The sequence below is a fragment of the Rissa tridactyla genome, chromosome 2 (assembly GCF_028500815.1).
Source record: "Rissa tridactyla isolate bRisTri1 chromosome 2, bRisTri1.patW.cur.20221130, whole genome shotgun sequence".
Lineage (NCBI taxonomy): Eukaryota > Metazoa > Chordata > Aves > Charadriiformes > Laridae > Rissa > Rissa tridactyla.
Window position 1 is genome coordinate 143,797,834 of NC_071467.1, and position 21,956 is coordinate 143,819,789.

General features: G+C 42.8%; 1 protein-coding gene across 1 annotated transcript in view; it reads right to left on the minus strand.

Moving 5' to 3' along the window:
• The window catches only part of ZNF804B (zinc finger protein 804B), a 240,497-nt gene extending 226,627 nt beyond the window's left edge, over window positions 1-13,870 (minus strand). The window contains exon 1 of the mRNA XM_054192721.1: window positions 13,490-13,870. Within this exon, the coding sequence (XP_054048696.1) occupies window positions 13,490-13,642 (153 nt within the window). The 5' untranslated portion in view covers window positions 13,643-13,870. The remainder of the gene's footprint in view (window positions 1-13,489) is intronic.
• Between the last annotated feature and the right edge of the window lie 8,086 nt (window positions 13,871-21,956).

Consider the following 21,956-nt stretch of genomic DNA (forward strand, 5'->3'; position numbering starts at 1 on the left):
AGAAAGCACTACAAGAAGCTCATTAGGATTCACCAATATCCTCTCACCTGCTCTTTATCTTTGAAGTTCATTGACCGAGTGGTGAAGCTGAGCTTTCTCTTATTCAGTCTGCATATGCATATCACAATTACTGGGACTCCTGTCAGGAGTTTGAGACAGATTTGTAATGGTATTTGTGAGGAAATCCAGTAGCTCCATCTGATCCACCCACCAGATTGCTGTCAGGAGATCCAGCTACTACCCTTCAATCTCCCGAGGTCCCAACATGCTCCAAGATAGAGTCTTATCTTCTCTATACCCTTAATGAAGCTGGAGCCCAGGCTGCACTGATTCTAGTAATTAAACAGAGCAGGACACAAGCTCAAGCACTAGCACACAACTGCCAACACCACTTTGTTTTTACAGTGCTTCCCAGCACAATTTTGACTTATGGCACCCACCATTCTCTCAATGCCCAATTCTACTCCGGGGAAAAACAGAAGATGGGCAACACTCCCAGTAGGTGTTTTGGAAAAGGCTACCTTGTTTCAGGGTTGGAGAAAGAGCTTCGCTGTGTAGGCAAGCACTGTGAGCATCCGCCACGTACCTGCAAGGCCCCGCTGCTCCTCCCTTCACAGGATGGACATGGCTTCACAATCCCGCTGCCAGTGCCTGTGGTCCAAAACCAACTCTGAGGGCTCCCACTATTGCCTAAACATCGATTTTATTCTACAGAGAAGTTACAATCAGCAGTAAATGCCTAGGTCTTATCAGGCCTTAACAGCTCCTTCTACAAACTGCAGCCCAAGATGGAGTGGAAAGAGTAGGAAAGCAGAGAGCAGTCCTACACCAGCTCAGACATACAGAAAGCTTATAATTTCAGGGAGAATCCATAACAGGTCCCCTGCCTGGCACTGAATGTAGTCATTCATCAGTACCTCAGAGGCCTGGGTTGATGGAGACACACAGATAGGTAAACCATAATTTTAGAGCAATTTCTCTTTAGAGAGTACCTTTGTGTTCTTTGACAGCCTTTAAACACCATTGCTGGGCAATTCCAGATCCCAAGATACATTTAATTCCCTAATGTCCTCAAAAAACATCTGCTGCCCCATTCATTCTGGCATGTCTTTTGAGTTTGTTTCCTTCCACAGGCGGCTATGCTTTACACAAGTTTTCCTCTGTATTACCTGTTCTTATCTCAAAGAGAAAAGATGGCCTGAAACTAAAAATCCTGGGTAAATATGTTGCACAGACTTAATTGCCAACTGTGGGATGGCGGCAATGCATCCAGAACCTGAAAAAAGTTCAATACCAAGAAACAGAGAAGATCAAGGAACAGTTAGATGGAGCAAATACACCTAGAGGTAGTGACTGGTGCTGCCCAGAAAAGAGAAACAGAAGATATCTGGTGACTACAAGAAAGTCAGAGGAGCAAAAGAGCCAAAAGTAGGTTGAGGACATAATGTTCTGAGAATTCCTGATTGCATGGAGTTACTCCAGATTTACACAACAAAGATGAGAGTTGTTTGGGCTGGATTTCAGTCGGAGACAGGGATGGTCCATGCACATAGGCGTGCAGGACCAGCCATGCAGGGCAGCAGAACCCAAGACGCAGCAATCCTCTGCCCCACAGAGGGGAGGGATTTCAGACCCTGTTGAAAAAAAAGAAGGGAGGCTTTTACCTTTACGGAGCAGCCCTGGTCAGTGCTGTTAAACTCTCTTGGAAGGGAAACCACGTGCTGGTAACTGTCCCTGCCCTCTGCTAGTTCCCAAACCCTCCCCAGGAAACGTTTGGGACAGTGCTACTTGGTCCCCACCACAAGCATGCTAGAAACAATGCCCACAATTTCATAGTTCAGCTGACTAAGCTCCAGTGCCTGGCACATTCCCTGGTGTTTTTTACTAATGTATACACAGGATCTGAGCCTCAGCGCTTTGTGTAGCAAACTCTACTTTGCAATTAACCTCCCCATTCACATTTACTATTGCCCCCTTCCTTTCCTCTTTCCAGGCCCTTCTGAAAAACCAAGTCCTCTCCACATCTGGCAGCTGTAATGCCTACACGTCTTTGTTCACTGTCCTTCAGAGCAGAGGCAAGGATTCACGTTTTTATTGTTTGTTCTACTCACTGTGAAGTACAGTGTACAATTGCAGTACTAAATCACTGTACTTGAGGGCTCATTCTTAATATGCAGATCTTATCAAAATATATTAGTACCATCAAGTAGAAAATTGACACCTCTATGTTCCTTTAGATACCACATATCCTTTTTAACTCTGTAAGAGGTTTGAACCCTACAATTTGTCCTACAGTAGTATGCTGTAATCAAAAGCATCAATCTTTTTAAGACTGTCTAATGCCTAATGCCTACAGTCGCCATCCTTATTAGCCAGAGGTTAGAAGTATAAACATAGCTAAGTAAGTACATTACAACGATAGAAAAGAATAGAGTTTCTTTTACAACACAAGCAGCCATACCTTCTATTGTAAGGAGACAGCTCAGAGTGCTTTATGCATTTAAAACTCTTCAGTGTAAGGTGCTACAATTACTTAATCAGTCACTATTCTTAACAGGCAATCAAGAAGCCAATTAGAATTTCTGTAACGGCTCCCAGGCAAGTGGAAGGTCAAGATCTGAACTCAACCTGAGTGGACATAGGAAGAAAGGGTGCCAGTGATTCATCGCATTCACAGTGATCTCACCTGCTAACTCTGACTATTTGCTCCAAACCCTATGGGTTTGGGATGGTTTGTGGTGTTGGTAGGTTTGGGAATATACTTTTTTTTAATTATCCAAGGTTATAATATTGCTTGGTACAATGTTAAATTGCAGTAGTAAAAATAGTTCCTAAAAATAAATATTTCAAGTACTTTTTTAATCATAATTTTATTTTTTTATTTTATTCTTCAGACAGTGATAGTGGGAGCATCAGGAAGACAATATTACTGCAATTAGACATATTTTGAAAAAAGCTTGGGATAAGCAACTGTATTTGTGTACAGGGAAAAGGTATTCAAGGTCCGTATCACTTAAGTTTACAGATGAACTCCAGATTTAAAAAGAAAAGTCTTGAAAACTGATTTTCTACTGGAATATTTCTAAGTGTACATACCTAATAAGCCTCATTTGCTATAGCTTAAAGACTGAGTCTTCAAGAACAGACAGTGGAAACAAAACATTTTTGCTGTAGATTTTAAGCACGTTTCTCTGCCTTTAGTTTTATTGACTGCGAAGATTATGCAGGCTCTGTTAAGTCATTCTGTAAATTTGTTTAAACCCCTTTCAAGGAAACACATTTTTTAACTTCTTCCAATTTGCTGTTTATAATGATCTCTACTGATGAAAATTGTCATGTATGCGAATCAACATAAATATGTAAAGGCTAATCCCACAACCCACAGATATCAAATTCAATCATCTACAACGTCAGTGATTCTTTAAGGTGAATAAATAATATTATGAATAGATACCTAGGCTAACAGCCAGCTGTCAAAAAAAAAAACTGAAAAAAAACCAAACCCAAGAAAAAACAAATGTATTTGTTCTATTTTTCTTTCCCCATTAGAAGTCATAACATGGCATATGGATATAACCCTCTATTTCAGCCATCACATATTCTTTATATAATAAAAAGCCCAATACTGTCAATGCTCTTCTTTTTTTAAACTTCACAGAATGAAAACTTGTTCCCCAATAATAAGAAGAGAGCTCTAAGCTCTAACCCTGTGCTGCACAGATTTATTAACCTAGCCAAAATGAAAGGCATATCTTTCTCCACGAAGTATTACATTTTCAAATAAGATATGTCCTCAAGGGAATAAATTTAGAGACCGTTTTTTGTTTATGTTGAGGGGAGGGTTAACTTCTGAGATAAATAACTACAATGCTGCATCTGTATTTTTTGAAGTTTAAGTTCAAAAATATGCTTATTATAATGCTAAGCAATAAAACACATATATTGTACAGTACATACACAATAAAAAACTCCTGTTCCACATGGTATACAATACACTGGTGATAAACAGGTCTTCAGCAGAAGAGATGAACAAAATATAAAACAAGCATGTTTACATATTCAACACTTATTTCAATGTCATTTTGGGTTTATAGGACCTGAACACAATGTCTGCATCAAAGAGTGTAGATCTGTGATTTTTCTGTTGATTATTAGTAACCACAAAAATGTATCACTCACTCCCAGAAACAAAACTTTTTTAAAATGCTGTTTATTTTGTTAGTAAATCACTGTCTCCAGTATTGCTCAGCCTTCCATTGCCTCTTTGCCACACTGAATAACAAAGGATATATTTATCATTCCAATGAAAATTTGAAATCTTTGTATATAGTACCAACCAACCTTTCTTCATTTGTGTCACTAAGCTATTTTTTTCACATAGGTTTCGCTATCTTTTCTTTAAAGTGAAGTAAGTGTGTAGTGAAATGTTGAAGAAGGGAAATGCTAGTGTCCGTTCATGTAATGCATACACCATAACAACCTTGGACTTCTATCAAGGCAGAGCAGCAGTACAGCTTTATAAGGCCTGCAGTTCAGCATTCAGACAACTAGGGGAAGCTGCATATGTATTCAGTGACATTTATGGGATGTGTATTTATTATTTGGTACACACAAACTACTTGCATACGCATCACATTGTGAGTTTTTGTCTTTGCTCTATGGGGACTACATGACTATGCTTTCTAATTCTATTTTCTAAACAAGTTCTCAACGGCTATGTGATAATTTCTGACCTGGTGCTCATCGGACCAGGCAGCCACGCCCTGTGCTGAGATGATGGGTACACCTCTTGGCTGCTGTTTGGCCTGTGGCCATGCGGGTTGTGGCCATCCTGGATATTCTGTTCCTACACCATAATGCCTTACAGCACAGTGGAGCAGTCAAAGCAGCGTCTGGAAGTAAGCGGTGCCTTTCCCACACAAAGGAATCCTTATCATTATCCAGTCCACTGATCGCCGCCTCAGCAAGCATTTGGACCACAATATTCACCAAGCAACCGATGCGAGGATCACTGCAGATTCTTTCCCCATCAACCTGTAATGCATCACCAGAAGCTGCTTGTAATCACAGGCAAGGGCTCAAGAACAGGCTCAAAACATCAAGATTTGAACTCGGTTTTCCAGTGTTTAGCACAGGGTGGTGGGAATATGCACCTTTTGCTCCTACTTTGACCCCCCCCCCCCAAAATAAAAACCCCAAAACTCAACGGTCAGAGCTTTTCACACCTCACAGAAAGTCATACTTCCACTGAAGATGTAATGATTAGCATAGAAAAATTAAGATTAGTATAGACGAATAATTTCTACAGATCACTCCTGAAACCCACAAAAAACTACTAAAATTAGAATTATAAAAATCTGAATATGGAAAATTTTCTTTGAAAATAAAAAATACATATAGCAGCTTTATAAGCATACAAGTTTGCATTTCTCGCAGACCTTCTAATCATAGTATTAGTACAGATTTCATTTGTAATTTTAACCCCAAAATCCCATCCACTGGATATTTTGCTATCAAAGGGCGCATTTTAGGAAGTTGTTTCCTTACACTTTCCCATCTAGTTTCACAAGACTTCCTAACATGTTACAGTCTAAGTTGGAAATGCAGGCTGCAGATTTACAGACGATTGCAACTGAGAACTTTCTCAACAACTTCAAATACATCTCTCCAGCTCAGACTGAGCAGAATATAGATATAATATTTCTGTTGACACAAATGCACTAAATCTGTTTTAGAATGTGTTCCAGGGAAAACATCAATTGAAAAATTGATATCAACTAGAGTTGATTAATGTATGAATTGTTTCAGAGCTTCATGCAATCTCCCAGCAATAGTTCTGTTTCTTTACTTGAACCAGCTTGCCAATTATCATTATGCATAACTATGAAACTGGGACAAAATTTTGATGATGATGTTTACATCTTATCCAGTATGCACATAAATTTAGTCTAGTATGAAAAAAAAAAAAAGGCAAAAAGCTATCATTAAAGTGTCTTACGCCTGGGAACAGAACAATACGTTCTGAGCAGTGAACAGCATTTTCAGGCATGTGTACATTCTCCATGACAAATCTTGTTGCTCATGCGCAGTAGTTGATTGTACAAGACAAGCAGTGATATGTGCCCACATAAAATACATAAACGCAGGAGTGAACTCTAGATATCTAGCTCTAATATTACAGTAGCTGCCTCTGGTATCACCTGTGCAGATTATCATCATAAATCAAGTGATTTTAATACTGTTCATTCAGAGTTTTGAAGGTTCAAAGGCTAACAGCAGAGCTGGTTGAATCTTGAAAAAACAGTGTTTGCAACTGTTGCTGTGAATGCTAAAAAGCTCCTCTAAAGGATCTTCTTATTGCTATTCAGAAATGTTTGCATACATGGATGTCTGCATGCACATATATATGCAAAATGACTGATTTTCCCCAGTGAAGACCCGCTTGATTCCTTGGAGGGAGAAACTGGATTTTAATTGTAGCGCATGTTAATTTGAGAAATCTGGTTCCTGCAGGCCCATGTATGCATCTATACTTCTCTTTGACATTGATTTGACCCTGTAATAAACTTAATTTGACCTTTTAAAAAACTATCCTTGATCTGTGATTATTAATTATTTTTTTTTACTGTTGTGGGTGTAAAAACTTTCACGGTAAGATCCTAGATCTCAAGCTCTAAAAGAAGGGCTACAGCTTTGCTGTGTGTTGTAACAAATGTGATGCACTTTCTTACAGAGTGAAGACCTTGAGGGCATCATGGAAGATATGTCCATGTACAAAGCCAGGCTTATACAGGTGGATAGACACATAAAGCAGGAAGACTAAATCTCTCGCAGTGTACTACAGCAGTATTTTAAAATAACAGTATTTCAGCAGGCAGATAAAAACATTTTGAATTTCTATTTTTTTTCCCCACAGAAAAGTCAACATTTTCCCCAAGGGAATATTTTTCCACACTCTTCCTAATACACCCCACAGATGTTCTAATACAAGTGAGAAAAATGACATTTGCAGGTAATGATGACTTAAGCCTTCTAAAGTAATCTGTTGGGATGTAATAAAAAGATTTAACAAATGTTCTTGGTGTTAAATGCCTCCTAAAAAAAAAAAAAAAAAAAAAAAAAAAAACAAGAAATCCCCAAGCCTTGTAGCCAAGGGCTCTGCAGTCCATCAGGGAAACCCACACAGGAAAAAAAAAAAATAAATCCATTGTGGCTGATCTTTAAAAGCTTTCTTTTCCTTCTTCATTTAGCAACCTTTTGCAGGGAGCTCTTGCAATTCCTTTTTGCGGGGAGTAAGTCGATTCTGATGATGAGATTCTTTTGACCACAGTTTTTATGCAAGGCAACTCATCTCAAATGAAAGTATTTGCATAAACAAAGTTACTCACTTTGTTTAGTCGTGAAGTGGTCAAAACAAAACGTTCATTGAGCCAGAGGAAGGAGCTGGAGCATCCTCCCCAGCGCGGGCAGGCAAGAGCTTACCATGGACGGCACGTGTGGGCAGGAATCCAGCGAGCGGGGCAGGAACGGGCGGAGGAGCAGCCTTTCATGCTCAGAGCCTGGTTAGGAGCTCAGCCCCACTCTCTGAGGCAGCACCTGTTTCACAAACACTAGGTCTCTACATCCATTTTCAAACTGTTACACAGCATACAATAAAAAAAAAAAAATACAACCTAAACTGCTACGCTCTGGGTGAGTAAAACACATATGAACTGAAAGTGAGAATGTAAATGGATGTAACAGCAATAAGTCTGGAAGTAAGGGACAAACAAGCACTGCCACATGCAAAATAAGAGAGAAATCGATCTGGTTTTAAGAACTCAATTGAGGGACCAATAAAAATATTAGAATGCTGGAAAGGCACTGTCAAACATAAAGCACCTGTTTAACATTACTGCTAATTTTGGGCGAAGGAAATGTCCTCAGCAGAAATTGGTTGAAGATGATTAAATTTAATTGCAATGCTATATACAAAGTGCTACCCACTGACTGAATTAGAAACAAAATATGCTCAAAAGCTATACATTACACAAAACCAGGTTTAATACAAGGCATGAGCAGCAATGCGACACGTGGCTAAAAACACGTTCGTATTTTATGAAAGGCCTTCCCGTCTCTCCTGCGTTGCAGAAATGCACAGAAAGCACAGGAAGAGGAACCACAAAATCGGGAAATAAGGTCACCATCGGGTCGAGTGTGGGCTGCAGGAATGCTCATATTCTTCAGCACGGTGGAGGCATCAGGCTTGGCAGGCAACACACTCAGCCCGCTCTGAGACATGAAGTGCCCAGAAGCAATGAGAGCAGAACTGGTTCATCAGGAGTGCCACCCCTTACTTTGCGTGCAGCAGGTACCGTGGTGAGCCAGCTCCAGGCTGTCGGCAGCCGCGCAGGATTCCCCCTGGCAGGTGGCCATTTCTGCTGGAGGCAGTTGCCAGAGACTTTTGGCACAGAAGACTGCAAGTACCACTTTCCATTTTCTTTCCTACTCTCCCCTCTTTCTACATTATTTTGTTAGTGCAGTTGGGGAGGTTTTCCCCGCTCTCCTTTCACAGCAACTACCCAAACCAGATTATTTATTGCAGCTGCTGGTTCATTATTGGACCTTTTATACTATATTTCTTAATCGAAATTTTACTTCCCATACATTTTCTTTGGTAATGCCAAGAGCACACCCTTCCTCTCCACTTTCAGTGCTGTTGAGGGTACAGCCACAGTGCTGAGGGGCGACTTGCTGATATTTGGTCTTCCAGCTAATCACCCAGATATACAGCGGATCCTCCTTTCAACCTGCTGCCACCTAGGCCACATTTCACATGGTACACATTCACCATGTCTAGCCTTTAAATTGCTTTCTGACAACTGGGGTTGGCACACATCTCTCCTCTCTGGTGGCAAACACAGAACTGGCATTCTTTGTGGCAGACGCGCTTGTGCCAGCATTTCCCCATTAAGCTCAGGCAGACGGAGAGAGCTGCTCGTGCCACAGCCTTCCTCTTCTCTATTTATGGTCCCTCATTCCTCAAACAGGCCTCAATTTTTTAAGAAGTTTTCAAGTGCCCAGTGTTATTATCTGCCACAGAGAGTAACAAGGTGCTACTCGGTCCTGGTCACACTTGTTTTAGTGCTGGAACAGCACGCTCATGGCTCAGTATCAACTAAGCAGTCATTATTTCCAAGTGCCTGCAATATACTTATTTAAAACTACGGGGGCCTCTGGACATGGGGTGAGAGCTGTGCTTTTTAAAAGGTAGCTCTGTGTAACAGAGCAGCATTTCCCACCCCCCCACACCCCAAAGAAATTAGGCAAGCACTGAGTACAACAGAGCAGCTGCTTGACAGCCTTATTAGAAAACAGCTTAGAGAAGTATGTGAAAAATACTGTATTCAGCTGAAGCTGCAGGGAACAACGGAAGAAAAATAATTAGCCAAGTCAGAAATCGGCTAAGGCATTGGGTCTTCTGAGTCTTCTATTTCCTTCAAAATACAAAGGGATCTTTAAATAACAAGTAGTAAACGAGACTTTGTTTATATCTCACCTTAAAAAGCCACAAGCAGAACAGTGCACCCTAATAACATCCTTGGCTCAGGAATGATTCAGAAGCAAGGGGGCCATCTGCTGAATTCCCAGTACCATTTTCTGCTGTGTGCTGGAAGATTTTCTTTGAAAGTTTCACAGCCGAGTCCTTTTTGGTGCCAGCTTTGCTAGGCCTGGGAGGTGTGGCAGCAAAGCCCTGAGCAGGTTTGGCTGCCGGTGAATATTACAGCGTATCTATCATGACTGCAAAAACTAAAACCAGTACACCGATCAATCTAATCTGTTCAGGGCTCCAAAGTCCCATACACAGTATTATTAGTCTGAAGTATAGGCAATATCTCTGTATTATAATGCATTTCACTAAATAGAAATTTCCAGAGATGGAAAACTTGTTCATAATATGTTAATGAACATAACTTTCCATATAAAATAAAAAAAGCTTAAAGCACAGAATCAGTCTCTAAAATAAGCAGCTTCCTTCTCCAGCTTGCTGTCCTTTATCCTCAGTAATGTTGGTACCACGCTCAAACTCAGCATTTCCCTCCCCGTTCAAGTCTATCACAACACCATTGATACATGATTCACTGGCAACTCCTTCTAACTCTGCTCTTTCTGAATTCACTACCACCAACTTCAGATCCCAGCTTCAGAGCATTCAGAGCTAGTTCCTCTTCCAACGCATGAAAGCGGGCGAAAGAAAGGTAGAATTTTACAAAGAGTTTAAGACAACGCCGCCACACATTCACATGCACAAATGAAGTGCATTATCTTTGAAGTCCTCCATATCTTGTTCTTCTTAGTACTGCTGCAGCTAAAGGTCTCTCTGCATACCAGGAAGAAGGACCAGAATTGCTTCTGACACAATAATAGCAAAGTACACTAAATAAATACTACGGAAACATCCAGACTGAAAAATCCTTGTTCATATAGCCATGAAATTTGATAAAGGTATTTAAAATATTCACCACTGTTCTCATTTCTTAAAGCATAGCCTTAAGTCTGCTGACATTTCATGGTCTGTTAATACAGAACACTTTAAATATAGAAAGGTACATGTTATCCATTAAAGACGATGTAGACTCATGCATAAGATAGCTCATAGTGTACAAATATAAGATTGTTTAACGGTACAAACTATAAAATCGAATCTTCAAGGCTGCTTCCAAGTTCAGCATTTTAAAAATGACTGCAAGACATAACCTGTATCTTTCAAAGTTATAATCAAGAGGTATTAAGTGCACAGCACAGGGAATACAAATAAATGCCACTTGCTTAAGACTTCCTTCTTAAGTATAAGAAGTGGCCCCAAGTTTAACTCACAGTTTACTGAAAATATGAATAGTTGGAGGGTTTGTTTGCATTGTGTGTGGATATTCCATGCTTAAAACAGTTTTACTACCTCAGTCAGGACTAAATCTCAATATGCATGACACCCGCATCCGTAATGCAAAAATGTATCCAGGTGTTGCTGTTTGCTGTTCGCTGTTCCTAACTTCATATACACTGATGAGCAAGAAGGATACGTCTGGAAAGTTATAAGTTTGTAGATGCAAGCAGATTACTCTAGAGAATCACTGCTTTCAGTATTTAATAGCACACTATTACCTACTTTGCCAACTAAGTGTCCCTTATTTTTCTCCTAAAACAGATCTCCCATATGAAAATATGAAAACAGCACACATGAAAGCAGTAGTAAATGCTAAATATCAAACACATAAAAGTAAGAGAGTTGTAGGTCTACAATTACCTAGCATTAATAAAACATAAATTCATCATGTACCTTTATTCCCATGAGCTGCCCGCCGCTCCCTCTACACAGGGTTTATCCTACTACCTCAAAAGCCTAACTAGCTTCAAAGACCGGCCACTAAAAAAAGCAAAAGAAAAAAAAAAACAAAAGAAATGTGTGTAGAGAAGTGGAATTTTTCCCTCAAGAATTCAGAATGAAAGCTAAGGTCTGCTAAAATTCGGTCCTTTCTATAGAAATGTTCACAAATTGTGTAAAACATCTCAACTCCTGGTCATGTGAATCTCAAAAACAAGACGTTCTATCTTAGTGAAAAGCAATACAAAGGGCTCTTACTACTTATTTCAAACTCTGGAAAGCTCACATGAAAGAATGTTTCTATACAGTGAAAGAGACCTGAGATTATTTTCAACTTTGTAATTTTTTTTCCCTTTTCCACTAAACCATAGATAGTTGGCTTCAGACTAAGATGCTTCAATTTAAAGCAAAATCCTTTTTATATTATTATTAAATAGAATACATCTATAAGCAATAAGAAAAATCAAAACAACTATTTGATGGTCTTTTTCTCTGAAATTTGCATTTAAACAACTATTACTCCCAGCTGGTAGCAGAACTACGTTAAAAATTATGAATTGTTAATGGAGTCAGACAATTACATTTATTTCATCCAGTATTTAGACTGAGCGGATTGGTGCATATATTCACTAGGTAGCTAGAAAGAAAGAGAAAGAAAGAAGCTGGAAAGTGAAGGACTTAGAACACAACACTATTTGGAGAGGAATATCTTCTGATACTCCTCGACTTGAACATCAGCTGTTAAAGTTCTACTGAATACAAAATATTTACAATGAAGCTTCTTCCCACTTTAGATCTTGGAGGTCTTTTCCTTTCTACCTCTATATTTTTGTACAGAAATCTCAGTTAACGTCTCCAGCATTTCGGGAGGTTCCACACACAAGGATGGATCAGCTCCACGGGTCAGAGCACACAAACACAGCTCAGCGAACACCTGATTGATGATACCTACAGCGCAGTTGTATTATAGTGCACACGAAAGATAGAGCAGTACAAGGGAAGGACCTGTAGGTGCTGTATCAGAGTGCTGGCATACAACACAGAGGGTATTTTGGAAGTATAATGAAACATTTATCACTTTCCTCATCGAAAGTCAAGAACTAAAAGCAGAGATTTTGTCATCACAAGCAGTTTCCAAAAAGCGTTTGGGGTGCAGGTGTGTTACGAGGCACAACCTGGCACTGCCGAAGCCGGAGGGGGTCCCACCAGTGGGATCAAGGGGTCCCCGGTACCTCCGCAAGTCTGTTACGGGGGGGTGGCAGGTCAGTATCCCTCAGCATTTCACATATTGAGGTCCGTCACCTTGACAGGGAAAGTTCAGTGGCGGCTACGGATGCGTTTACGATCCCACTACCACCATGGCCAGGCGGAGGAGACGCTGCCCCGCCCCGGCGCTGCCCCGGGCACCCCGCTGCCCCCCGCGCAGGCGGCGGCAGGGGCACGGCGGCCACAACCCGCAGCCCGGCTGACCCACTCGCCCCTACAAAACGCCTTTAGCCACTCACAGAGACCGTCTACGGTAGCCCGACGGGTCTCCGGTCCCCGCAGGACCTCCCCAAACTTCACCCGTGTTCCGCCTAGGTGTCCGTCTCGACAGGTAGTTCACAACACCCCGCAAGCCAAACGCCCAAGTTCCTTATTTTTTTTTGCAGCCGAAAACAGAAGGTGGATCGCTCCCCCTCCTCCGCAGCGTCAAAACCTTGGACAAGGGACTAAACCGCGACACCTGGAGCCGACACCGACACGGCGCCTTCCCCTCCAGCAGCCTCCAACTTTCCGGAAATTCGCCTTTCCGTCGGCATGAGCCCCAGGCGCGGTCCACGCAGAAACGCAACTAAAGGGCAACCCCACGGAGAGCCAGCACCCCCTCCCCAGCCCCGTCCCTCCGGCCCCACGCAAGCGGCCGCCGGGCGGAGAAACTTTTCCGAGCCGCCCGGCGAGGCAGCGCCCACGCCGGCCGCCCCGCGGCGTGGGGACCGAGCCGGCGCCCACGCACCCTGAGCCCGGCGGGACAACACCATGTCCGTCCGTCCCCCGCTCCCCACCCGCGGGCCGCACCGCGCCGGCCGCCCCGCTGCGTGGGCACCCACGGCCCCGCGCGTACCCACCCGCCGGCCCCGCTCCTACCGTGCGGGGGGCAAGTGAGGGAGGGGGCGAGGAGGTGGCAGTTACCGGCGAGCGAGAGCCCTTCTTGCAGAGCGGTCCCCTGAAGACGCCTTTGATGCCGCGGTAGTGCCCGTTGCTGAGGTGCCGGGAGCTGATGACCAGGTAGCACGCCATGCGGACCCCCCGGGCGGGCGAGCGCCCCGGCCCCGCGGGCGACGGGGGGGAAGGCAGGCCGGCTCCTCCTCGGCGGCGGCGGTGCTACCCCCGCCGGAGCAGAAGCCCGCATGAAGGAGCGGGCGGAACCGCAGCAGCGATCTCCCCCCCTCCCGTCTCATCCAGCGCCCGGGTGAGCGCTGCCAGCAGCAGGATGCACTGAAGGCGGCAGCAGCGGCGGCAGCCAGAGCAGAGCTGAGGGAGCGCGGAGGCCAGTCCGCATGCTGCTCCGCGGGTGGGAGACGGGCCCGGGGTGAAGAAGAAGAAGGGCAGAGCGCAACTTGCACAGTCCGCCGCTGCCACGGCCCCTTCCCTCCCTCTTCCTCCTCCTCTTTCTCAGACCAGGCCACCGGCAGCCGACATCCGCCGGGGAGTTTCTCCGCGGCAGCTCCAGCGGCGGCTGCTCCCCATGGCCCTTCCCTCCGCCGGGCTGGGTGGTTGGATGCAGCCGGCCACCGCGGAGAGCCCTCGCAGCTCCGGTCCTCCCCTGCCGCCGCTGCAGTCGGCGCCGCGCCTCGCCTCACCTCCGCTGGCGGGAGGGGGGTGGGGGGCGGTGCGTGGTGCAGGAGGGGGGCGGAGGAGGGGTAGGGAGGGCCGGAGCGGGGCGGCAGCCGGCCGGGGGGGCGGCGGCTGGGAGGAGGTTGCCCCTCGCCGCTCCGAGGAGGGGAGCGGGTGGCGGCCGGAGCGGGCCGGGGAAGGAGGGAAGGAGACGGGGTGTGCTGGCCGCCCTCCTCCTCCTCTTCGCCCAACTTTCCCGCCTTCGATGGCGGGGAGGTAACATCGAAGGGACGCCAGCCTCTGGATGCGCTTCCACCTCTCCCCGCATCCCCTCCCCTCCGCTGTCCCCCCGGCGCGGGGTGCGGCCCTTCCCCGCCCTCGGGGGTGCGGAGCGGGGCGGGGAACCCCCTCCCGCGGCCGTGGCGGAGATGTGAGCGGGCACCGTCCCCCCGCAGCCGGCCGCGCAGCTGGGGCAGTGGGAAACATCGCCGCTCCCGTTCCGCTCCTGGCTGGAAGCGCAAATTCGCCCGGGACCGCGGCGAGGGCTGCGCGCAGCCCGGGCACCCCCCAGTTTATGACCGGGTCTGTCCCGCTCGTCCCCCCCGAAAGGTCGTGAATTTAAGGGTGTGGTGTCGTTTACGACCAAGCTGATTTACATAGAATCGCAGGTATGAAATTCTTTCACCGCTGAAAAACTGGAACAGGTTGTTCCTTTCCCCTTCTTGCAAGAGACAGGCGCGATGTCCCTCGGCCCCGGCTGTGCACACTCAGCTGCTTTTCATCAGGTCACAAGTATTGTCTCTGCTCTGTTACTCACTAGGTAGATAAAAATAAGTCAATAAATCACACGGCCCTAGTAGTCACCTGCAGACCTTTCGTTTCTTCTAAGTAGATTACTTTAAACTGTAGATAAGAATTACTTCAAATTTTTCATTTAATCCTGTAAAATCCTATGTTTTCAGATATTTAGTGAATGAAACTGATAAGCCACACTTACTCTGATTTTAGCCTCTCAAGAGCTATCTTTCTATGAACCTAACGTAAATTAAAAAGAAAATCTCACACAAGCCACTGAACTGGATAGATAAAAAGGTCATGATAAACCAAATGTAATTTTTTTGGCTGTATGGGTAAAATAGTGGTGTACAGCCTTTGTACAGAATGCTTCACATATAGTATAAAATTTGATTATATGTGTGTATATGTACATATATACAAATGGTGAGATCTATTATATATTTTATTAATAAATACATAATGTTATAAAGAAAACAAAATGTATCTAAACTTGGAAAGCTGAAAGCAGCATATTAAGAACATCCCTATGCTAACCGTAATAGAGTGTTTTGCAATGTAAAACGCCAGGGAGCGGGGGTCAAATTAAGCCAGTAAAACCCAGGTGTGAAATAAATAAAAGGACTCGGCTGTCTGCGTAAGGTGTGGTTGAGCTGGGACTCTTTGCCAAAGGGTGTGTGGCTGATGGATTAAGCAGTCACATGGATCAGCACAAATCAGACTTTGGGGCCAGGGAGCAATACAGTGCCCGCATCAGACCTGTAGAGGACTTTTTGGAAGTAAGGTTTTACATAGGAAAGTGACTTTTGATAAATTGCACTACCATACCGAAAAAGAGTTATCCACTGTTAATTTGGTGGCAAAAACGAGCTTTTGTGATGATTTCCTCCTACAAGTCACAGTTGCGTGAGTGACTTGAAATTTATTCTTGTTGGCATATAATCTATGTATTTTGTTAACTACAAATTCTTTCTGTAATTACTCCTCTGCAATCCTGTTAAAGACAAAAGTATTAACTTGAGCTTGAATTTTGGTCTGCAGCTTGACTTTCTGACTCAGCACTGAATATGCACTTCTGGAAGTAAAGACAAACATCTTTTCTCCGTGGCGATGCAATTAACTTTACAAAACTTTGCTTCTCTATGATACAGCTGTTGTTTCTCAGAACAGAAAGAGAATTTACATCTATCTCAATGACTTGCATGGAGGTCCCAGTGCCTTCTCTGTTGTGAAGGGACGTGAAAAGTCCTTTTGCTCCAGGGAGCTGATGATGGTTACAAGGTGAGGAAGAGGGTACAGAAGACCCGCACCACATGCATACAATAGAGATGCATGTTTGTGTGTTGCAGCTACGCAGACAGACTGGGCAGACCATGTCACCTGCAGAGGAGCTTCAGCACAAGCTGAAACTGTGCAAAAGCTTCACTGTAGACCAAGGGGACAGTACTTTCCTCCTTAAACTTATGGAGTCTTCCACAGTTCATTTACTAAGATTGTATGAAAGGGAAATGATTTGCCCCAGAGTAGACAGCACAGTGCTCATTTTATCCTGCTGAGAAGGATGATGTGCTCAATTGACCCTGCTGTGAAAAGTAGAAGTCATTTTAGGCTCACTTCACTTTGCAAACTCAGGGGAATAGTTACTATGACCACCAATCTAATTTATAAACAATCTGTAGGACGCAAGCCTGAGAAAATGAGATTAAGAGTTGTCAAATGAAACGATTGGATATTAATTATAGCACTCCCTGAACATTCCCCCAAGTCTCTGGAGATGCTGCACCTTCTTTTTCATCGCAGGTCATGTAGAAATATGAGTCTTAACTATTAGCAGTTTCATCTGGGTCCAATCCTTCACTACCTTAGGTCTCATAAAGTAATTTTCATCTGAGCACAGTGGATGTAAAATACTACCTTTCAGAACATTATGCTTTCTTTGCAGAAGTGTTAGTGACTTCTCAAGATGCAAGGAAGTGGAGAAGCAGGTCAGCTGTCACTAAGAGATGATGATTAAAATAATGAAGTGTTCTCCAGTTCATCTAGCCTCTCAGTTTACACAGGTTTTTATCATTAATAAAGATTACTTAGCATTTATTGCCCACCACCACCAAAGTCTGTAAGCATTTTCTAATTATTCTGTGTAGGGATTGCCCTTATTGCACAATGTAGTGTGTTCAGTCAAACTGAAATACCCAGCCTAGCTCTAAAGCCACTAGTTCTGACATAAATATACTCTGAAAATCAGGCAGCAAAGAATCATATTAATGCAGCCATATTACTTTTAATGGTTGAGCTAATTCGTATGCTTCTTTGCAGCATTAGAGAGTACAGTACAGACATACCCTTAAAACCTTGTCTACACTGGGGATTTTATTTAAAGTTTAATTCAAGTATTGCTCCTAATAAGAGTTCCACCTGCGCATAAAGGCCATTATACTGATATTCTCTGCTGTATAGGTAAAAACTACAGTTAGCATGATTTGCCGACTGCTAGCATAACCGGTCCTCAGTGTGGATGCAGGCTAGATCCGCTCAAGGGCCTCAGTCCTAAAATGTTTTCCACAATCCCCTTACTGTGCTCAGAAAGAACAAAGACATCCTTCTGCATGCCTCCAGACATGAGAAAATTCAAAGAGTGCAAAGAATCTTCTGGCACTACACCTCTAGAAATTTTACTTTAGAACAGAGGGTGTGTACACACAGCTTGAATACTGTTTGACAGTAGGGGTACTCTCACTTGAGTTAGTTTAACATGGGGTGCTTTCCAACGCAGAAGAACCCAAATGAACCCTACAGTAAGAACATACCCAAATATTGATGTGATTTTTACAAGCGGTCTTCCTCATGGTACTGAGTGAGTGAGTGTCATGGTTTAACACCAGCCAGCAACTAGGACCACGCAGCTGCTCACTCGCACACCCTCCAGTAGGATAAGGAGAAGAGGGACAAAAGGAGGGGGGAAAAAACTTGTGCGTTGAGATAGACAGTTTAATAACACAGTAACAGAAGAGGGGAAAATAATAATAATAGTAGTAATAATAATAATAACAATAATAGCTGTTGTAAAATAATATACAAAATAAAGTGACACAACACAAGTTGCTCTCACCACCCAATCATCGGTTGCCCATCCCATCCCGAGCAGTGATCATAGATTCCTGCCCCCCAGCCAATGCCCATTTATATACTGAGCATGACATTTATGGTATGGAATATTCCTTTGGCCAGTTTGCCCTGTCTATGTTCCCTCTCAGCTTCTAGAGGACACTGAAAAAATCCTTGACTAATGTAAACATCACTTAGCAACAATTAAAAAAAATGTGTTATCAACATTGTTCTCATACTAAATCCAAAACACAGCAGCTACTAGAAAGAAAATTAACTCTATCCCAGCTGAAACCAGGACAGTGAGTGAGATCAACGTCTTGGCAAGACAATTCAGGTGTAAAAACACACAGTGAGGTTCCTGACATGTAACAGCAATCAATGCCTTAGTGCAGCTTTACAGCATATGTTATCTTCAGACATAATGGAGATTTTAAAGCTATAAATCAAGTCCTGGCAATATATGCAGCTCTTTGCATCATAACTGCTTAAATTACATATTCATCCACCCTCAGTTCCTCTAACCCATCCACCCGGCCCCTAACTCTTCTCCATTCTGGTCCGTAACTGCAGCTGATTCCTCAGGGTTCACATGAAAAGTCAAGTCCTGCCCCACTGAAACCAATGACCGTTTTTGAGGTCAACAGAATCAGAGTTTCTCTAGAAACTTTCACCTCTTACGTATGTTCAGGTATGGTAACAAACTCTTACAAAAGCGTCGAATATGCCATTACAACATTAGTTGCCCTATTATGCTACCTGAAGGCATTATCTAATATCCCAAAAGAGTCCTAATTCTTTGTAAATTAGAACCATGTATTAAAAATAGTCAACATTTCTGTAGATCATATGAATAAATTTTAGCCTGAATTTTTGATTTGTTTTTCTCAGTGCAGCGTATATTTTGGGGAACATTTTTGTAAAGTTTGATGCTTATTTAGAATTCCTGTAGAAATACCAGGTGAGCTGGTCTGCATAAAGTTTCTTTGTTTTGCTTTCTCTGAAATGGCAACTTCAAATCTCTGCTCTTTTTTTCCTGAAACTTAAAAGAGACCAATAACTTTTTTTCCTGAAGTAAGCATTAGAAAAAGCTTCATTATATCTGTCTTTGTTTCTTAATTAATTTAGATTATTTTAGTCCTTCCCTACTTTATTCCATTTGAAGTAAACATAATACTGCTTATCCAAACAATTTTAATCCCAGGCTACCTCTTTTCATCTAAATAGCAGTTACATTCCTCTTGTGAATCACTTACGTAAGCATCTTTCTATTACCCAAAACTTGAATCTGTCAAGGTTTATACACTTGAAGCATTGATGGCTAAGTTATTCTACTCTCTAGCCCATGCCGAATCAATGACACCATTTTACTTTGGATGGAGCTTTTCAGAATGTCTAAGTGCTGAACAATCACTTTAGAGTTTACAGCTTGCTATTAATTGTGTAGCCGGCAAATACAGCAGCCTTCATGATGATCAAACCAAGGTGTGTGTGTATATACATCACTGAAGAGTGCTAAATCATGCCCTACTTTTCTTATAGACTTATGCTCCACTGGTTTTAAGAAAGTCATATAGTTGAACAAGAATCTCATTCAAATAATTCACCCTTACTCTAACTTTTCTTGGCTATATCTCTTACATGACATTCAGCAACCTCTCTGCATTACTTCCTCTACCACTAAAGAAAGACAATATAATGTTTCCTTCAGAGTTATTGTAAGAATTTCTCAATATCATAACAACAGTCATAAAGGAGAATGCTAAGTATCACTAGGTGATATTGGAGTATGTGTGCAATGATGTAAAGATATCCTCCATTTTCCATTCAGAAATAACATTCATTGATGTCTTCTTACCTAAATTAGAATGGACATAGAAAGAATAGTAGCAAGTAGCTGCTGATATGAAAATTATATATCAGAGCTCCAATTCTATTTTAGTAGCAAATCCTTTTTTTCAGGAAGATGATATATGAAAGAGATGAAAGGTGTAGCAGTGTTTTCATACACTTGCCAATTTATTATGTTTGCATAAATATTTAATACATCAATCTCTTTCTAAAGAAAGAATATGGTTTTTATTTCAAGTCTTGTAGTTTTCTTACATTTCCTTAGTGCTAAATCCCACCAAAACTTTAATTACTTGCTGGACGTCCACAAGAGAGGTGATTCACATTTTCCATTGCTCATCGATGGTCATCAGGCTGATCTCCTGGGGTTAGCACTGTATGTGCTAGTCGCCTTAATATCTAAAAGTTGAGTAAAGTTGTTGTATTTCATTATTAGGAACAAGAACTGAATATTAACTGGAGGACAGCTATTTTAAAATTACTTTAAAAGAACGTGAAGAGAAGGAAAATATTGCTTGCGCTCTCCATCGATAGCCATGATATCCACAGATAGCCAGAGAGGCTGTCGGCATATATTTCAGCCACAGATACATCAATTTCAATAACCAACATAACCCAGCTATCAATCCCTTTTCTGTCTTGTACTCATTTGTTTCACGGAGTGCTCCAGGGACAGCCATAATGAAGCAGCCTAGGAACAGGAGAGGACTCCCATTGCAAAGGAATGATGAAGGCAACTTCCATCATGTAGGTTTTTCCATTGGCAAAGTAACACAACTCCTTCCTCTTGATATTACCTGCAGCGTTAGCATGTCTTATTTTGCCTCAAGGAACATTCTTACAGACTTGCACTTGCTGTGTGCTGGTACAGGCAACACCTGTAATCACTTCCATAGTGTGCTGGTTTTGGCTGGGATAGAAATAATTTTCTTCATAGTAGCTAGTATGGGGCTATGTTTTGGATTTGTGCTGAAAACAGTGTTGTTATACAGGATGTTTGAGTTACTGCTGAGCAGTGCTTACACAGAGTCAGAGCTTCTCACATAGAGCCTACTCCTCACACCACCACACCAGGGAGTAGGCTGGGGGTGCACAAGAATTTGGGAGGGGACACAGCTGGGACAGCTGACCCCATCTGACCAAAGGGATATTCCATATTATATGACGTCATGCTTAACAATAAAAAGCTGGGAGTAGTAGAAGAAAGGGGGGGACTTTCAGAGTGATGGCATTTGTCTTCCCAATTAACAGTTACTCATGATGGAGTCCTGCTTTCCTGGAGATGGCTGAACACCTGTGTGCTGATGGGAAGCGGTGAATGGATTCCTTGTTTTGCTTTGCTTGTGTGTGTAGCTTCTGCTTTACCTATTAAACTGTCTTTATCTCAACCCACGAGTTTTCTCACTTTTATCTTTCCGATTCTCTCCTGCATCCCACTGGGGGAATGTGAACAAGTGGCTGCGTGGTGCTTAGTTGCCGGCTGGGGTTAAACCACGACACATGGACAATTTCAGCTTGACAAGCTAGTATCACCCTTTTTGTCTTGCACTAGCATTGCCATAAGGCACTTATGGACTGTCAGCACATATACGTTGTTTTTTTCTCTGGCTGCATCTTGATGGTTGGACTCAATGATCTGAAAGGTCCCTTCCAACCTAGACAATTCTATGATTCTACAATCTTCAGCCTCTGAGTCTTATTAATTGGCATAAGATCACATACAGTTTACAAAGGACTCTCAAGTCATGTTTGTCAGAAGAGAAGTCATATTATTTTTTACAAAGTGAATGAGAATTCCACTTGAGAAAAGAGAGGGTTGAGGGGGAATGCTTGAGATGTCACACAAGTTGGATAAAGATCACTGACCTGGGAACTCTATGTACTCTGGTCATAGTTAAAAAATGACAAGTAAGTACAGATAGTTTCTGTATGGAGAGGGCCACTTAGTCTGACAGTTCACTAAGCCCCTCCAGATAGAAAATGACAAGGAGAAAGCAACTCTTTTATATAACTTGAGAAGAAATAA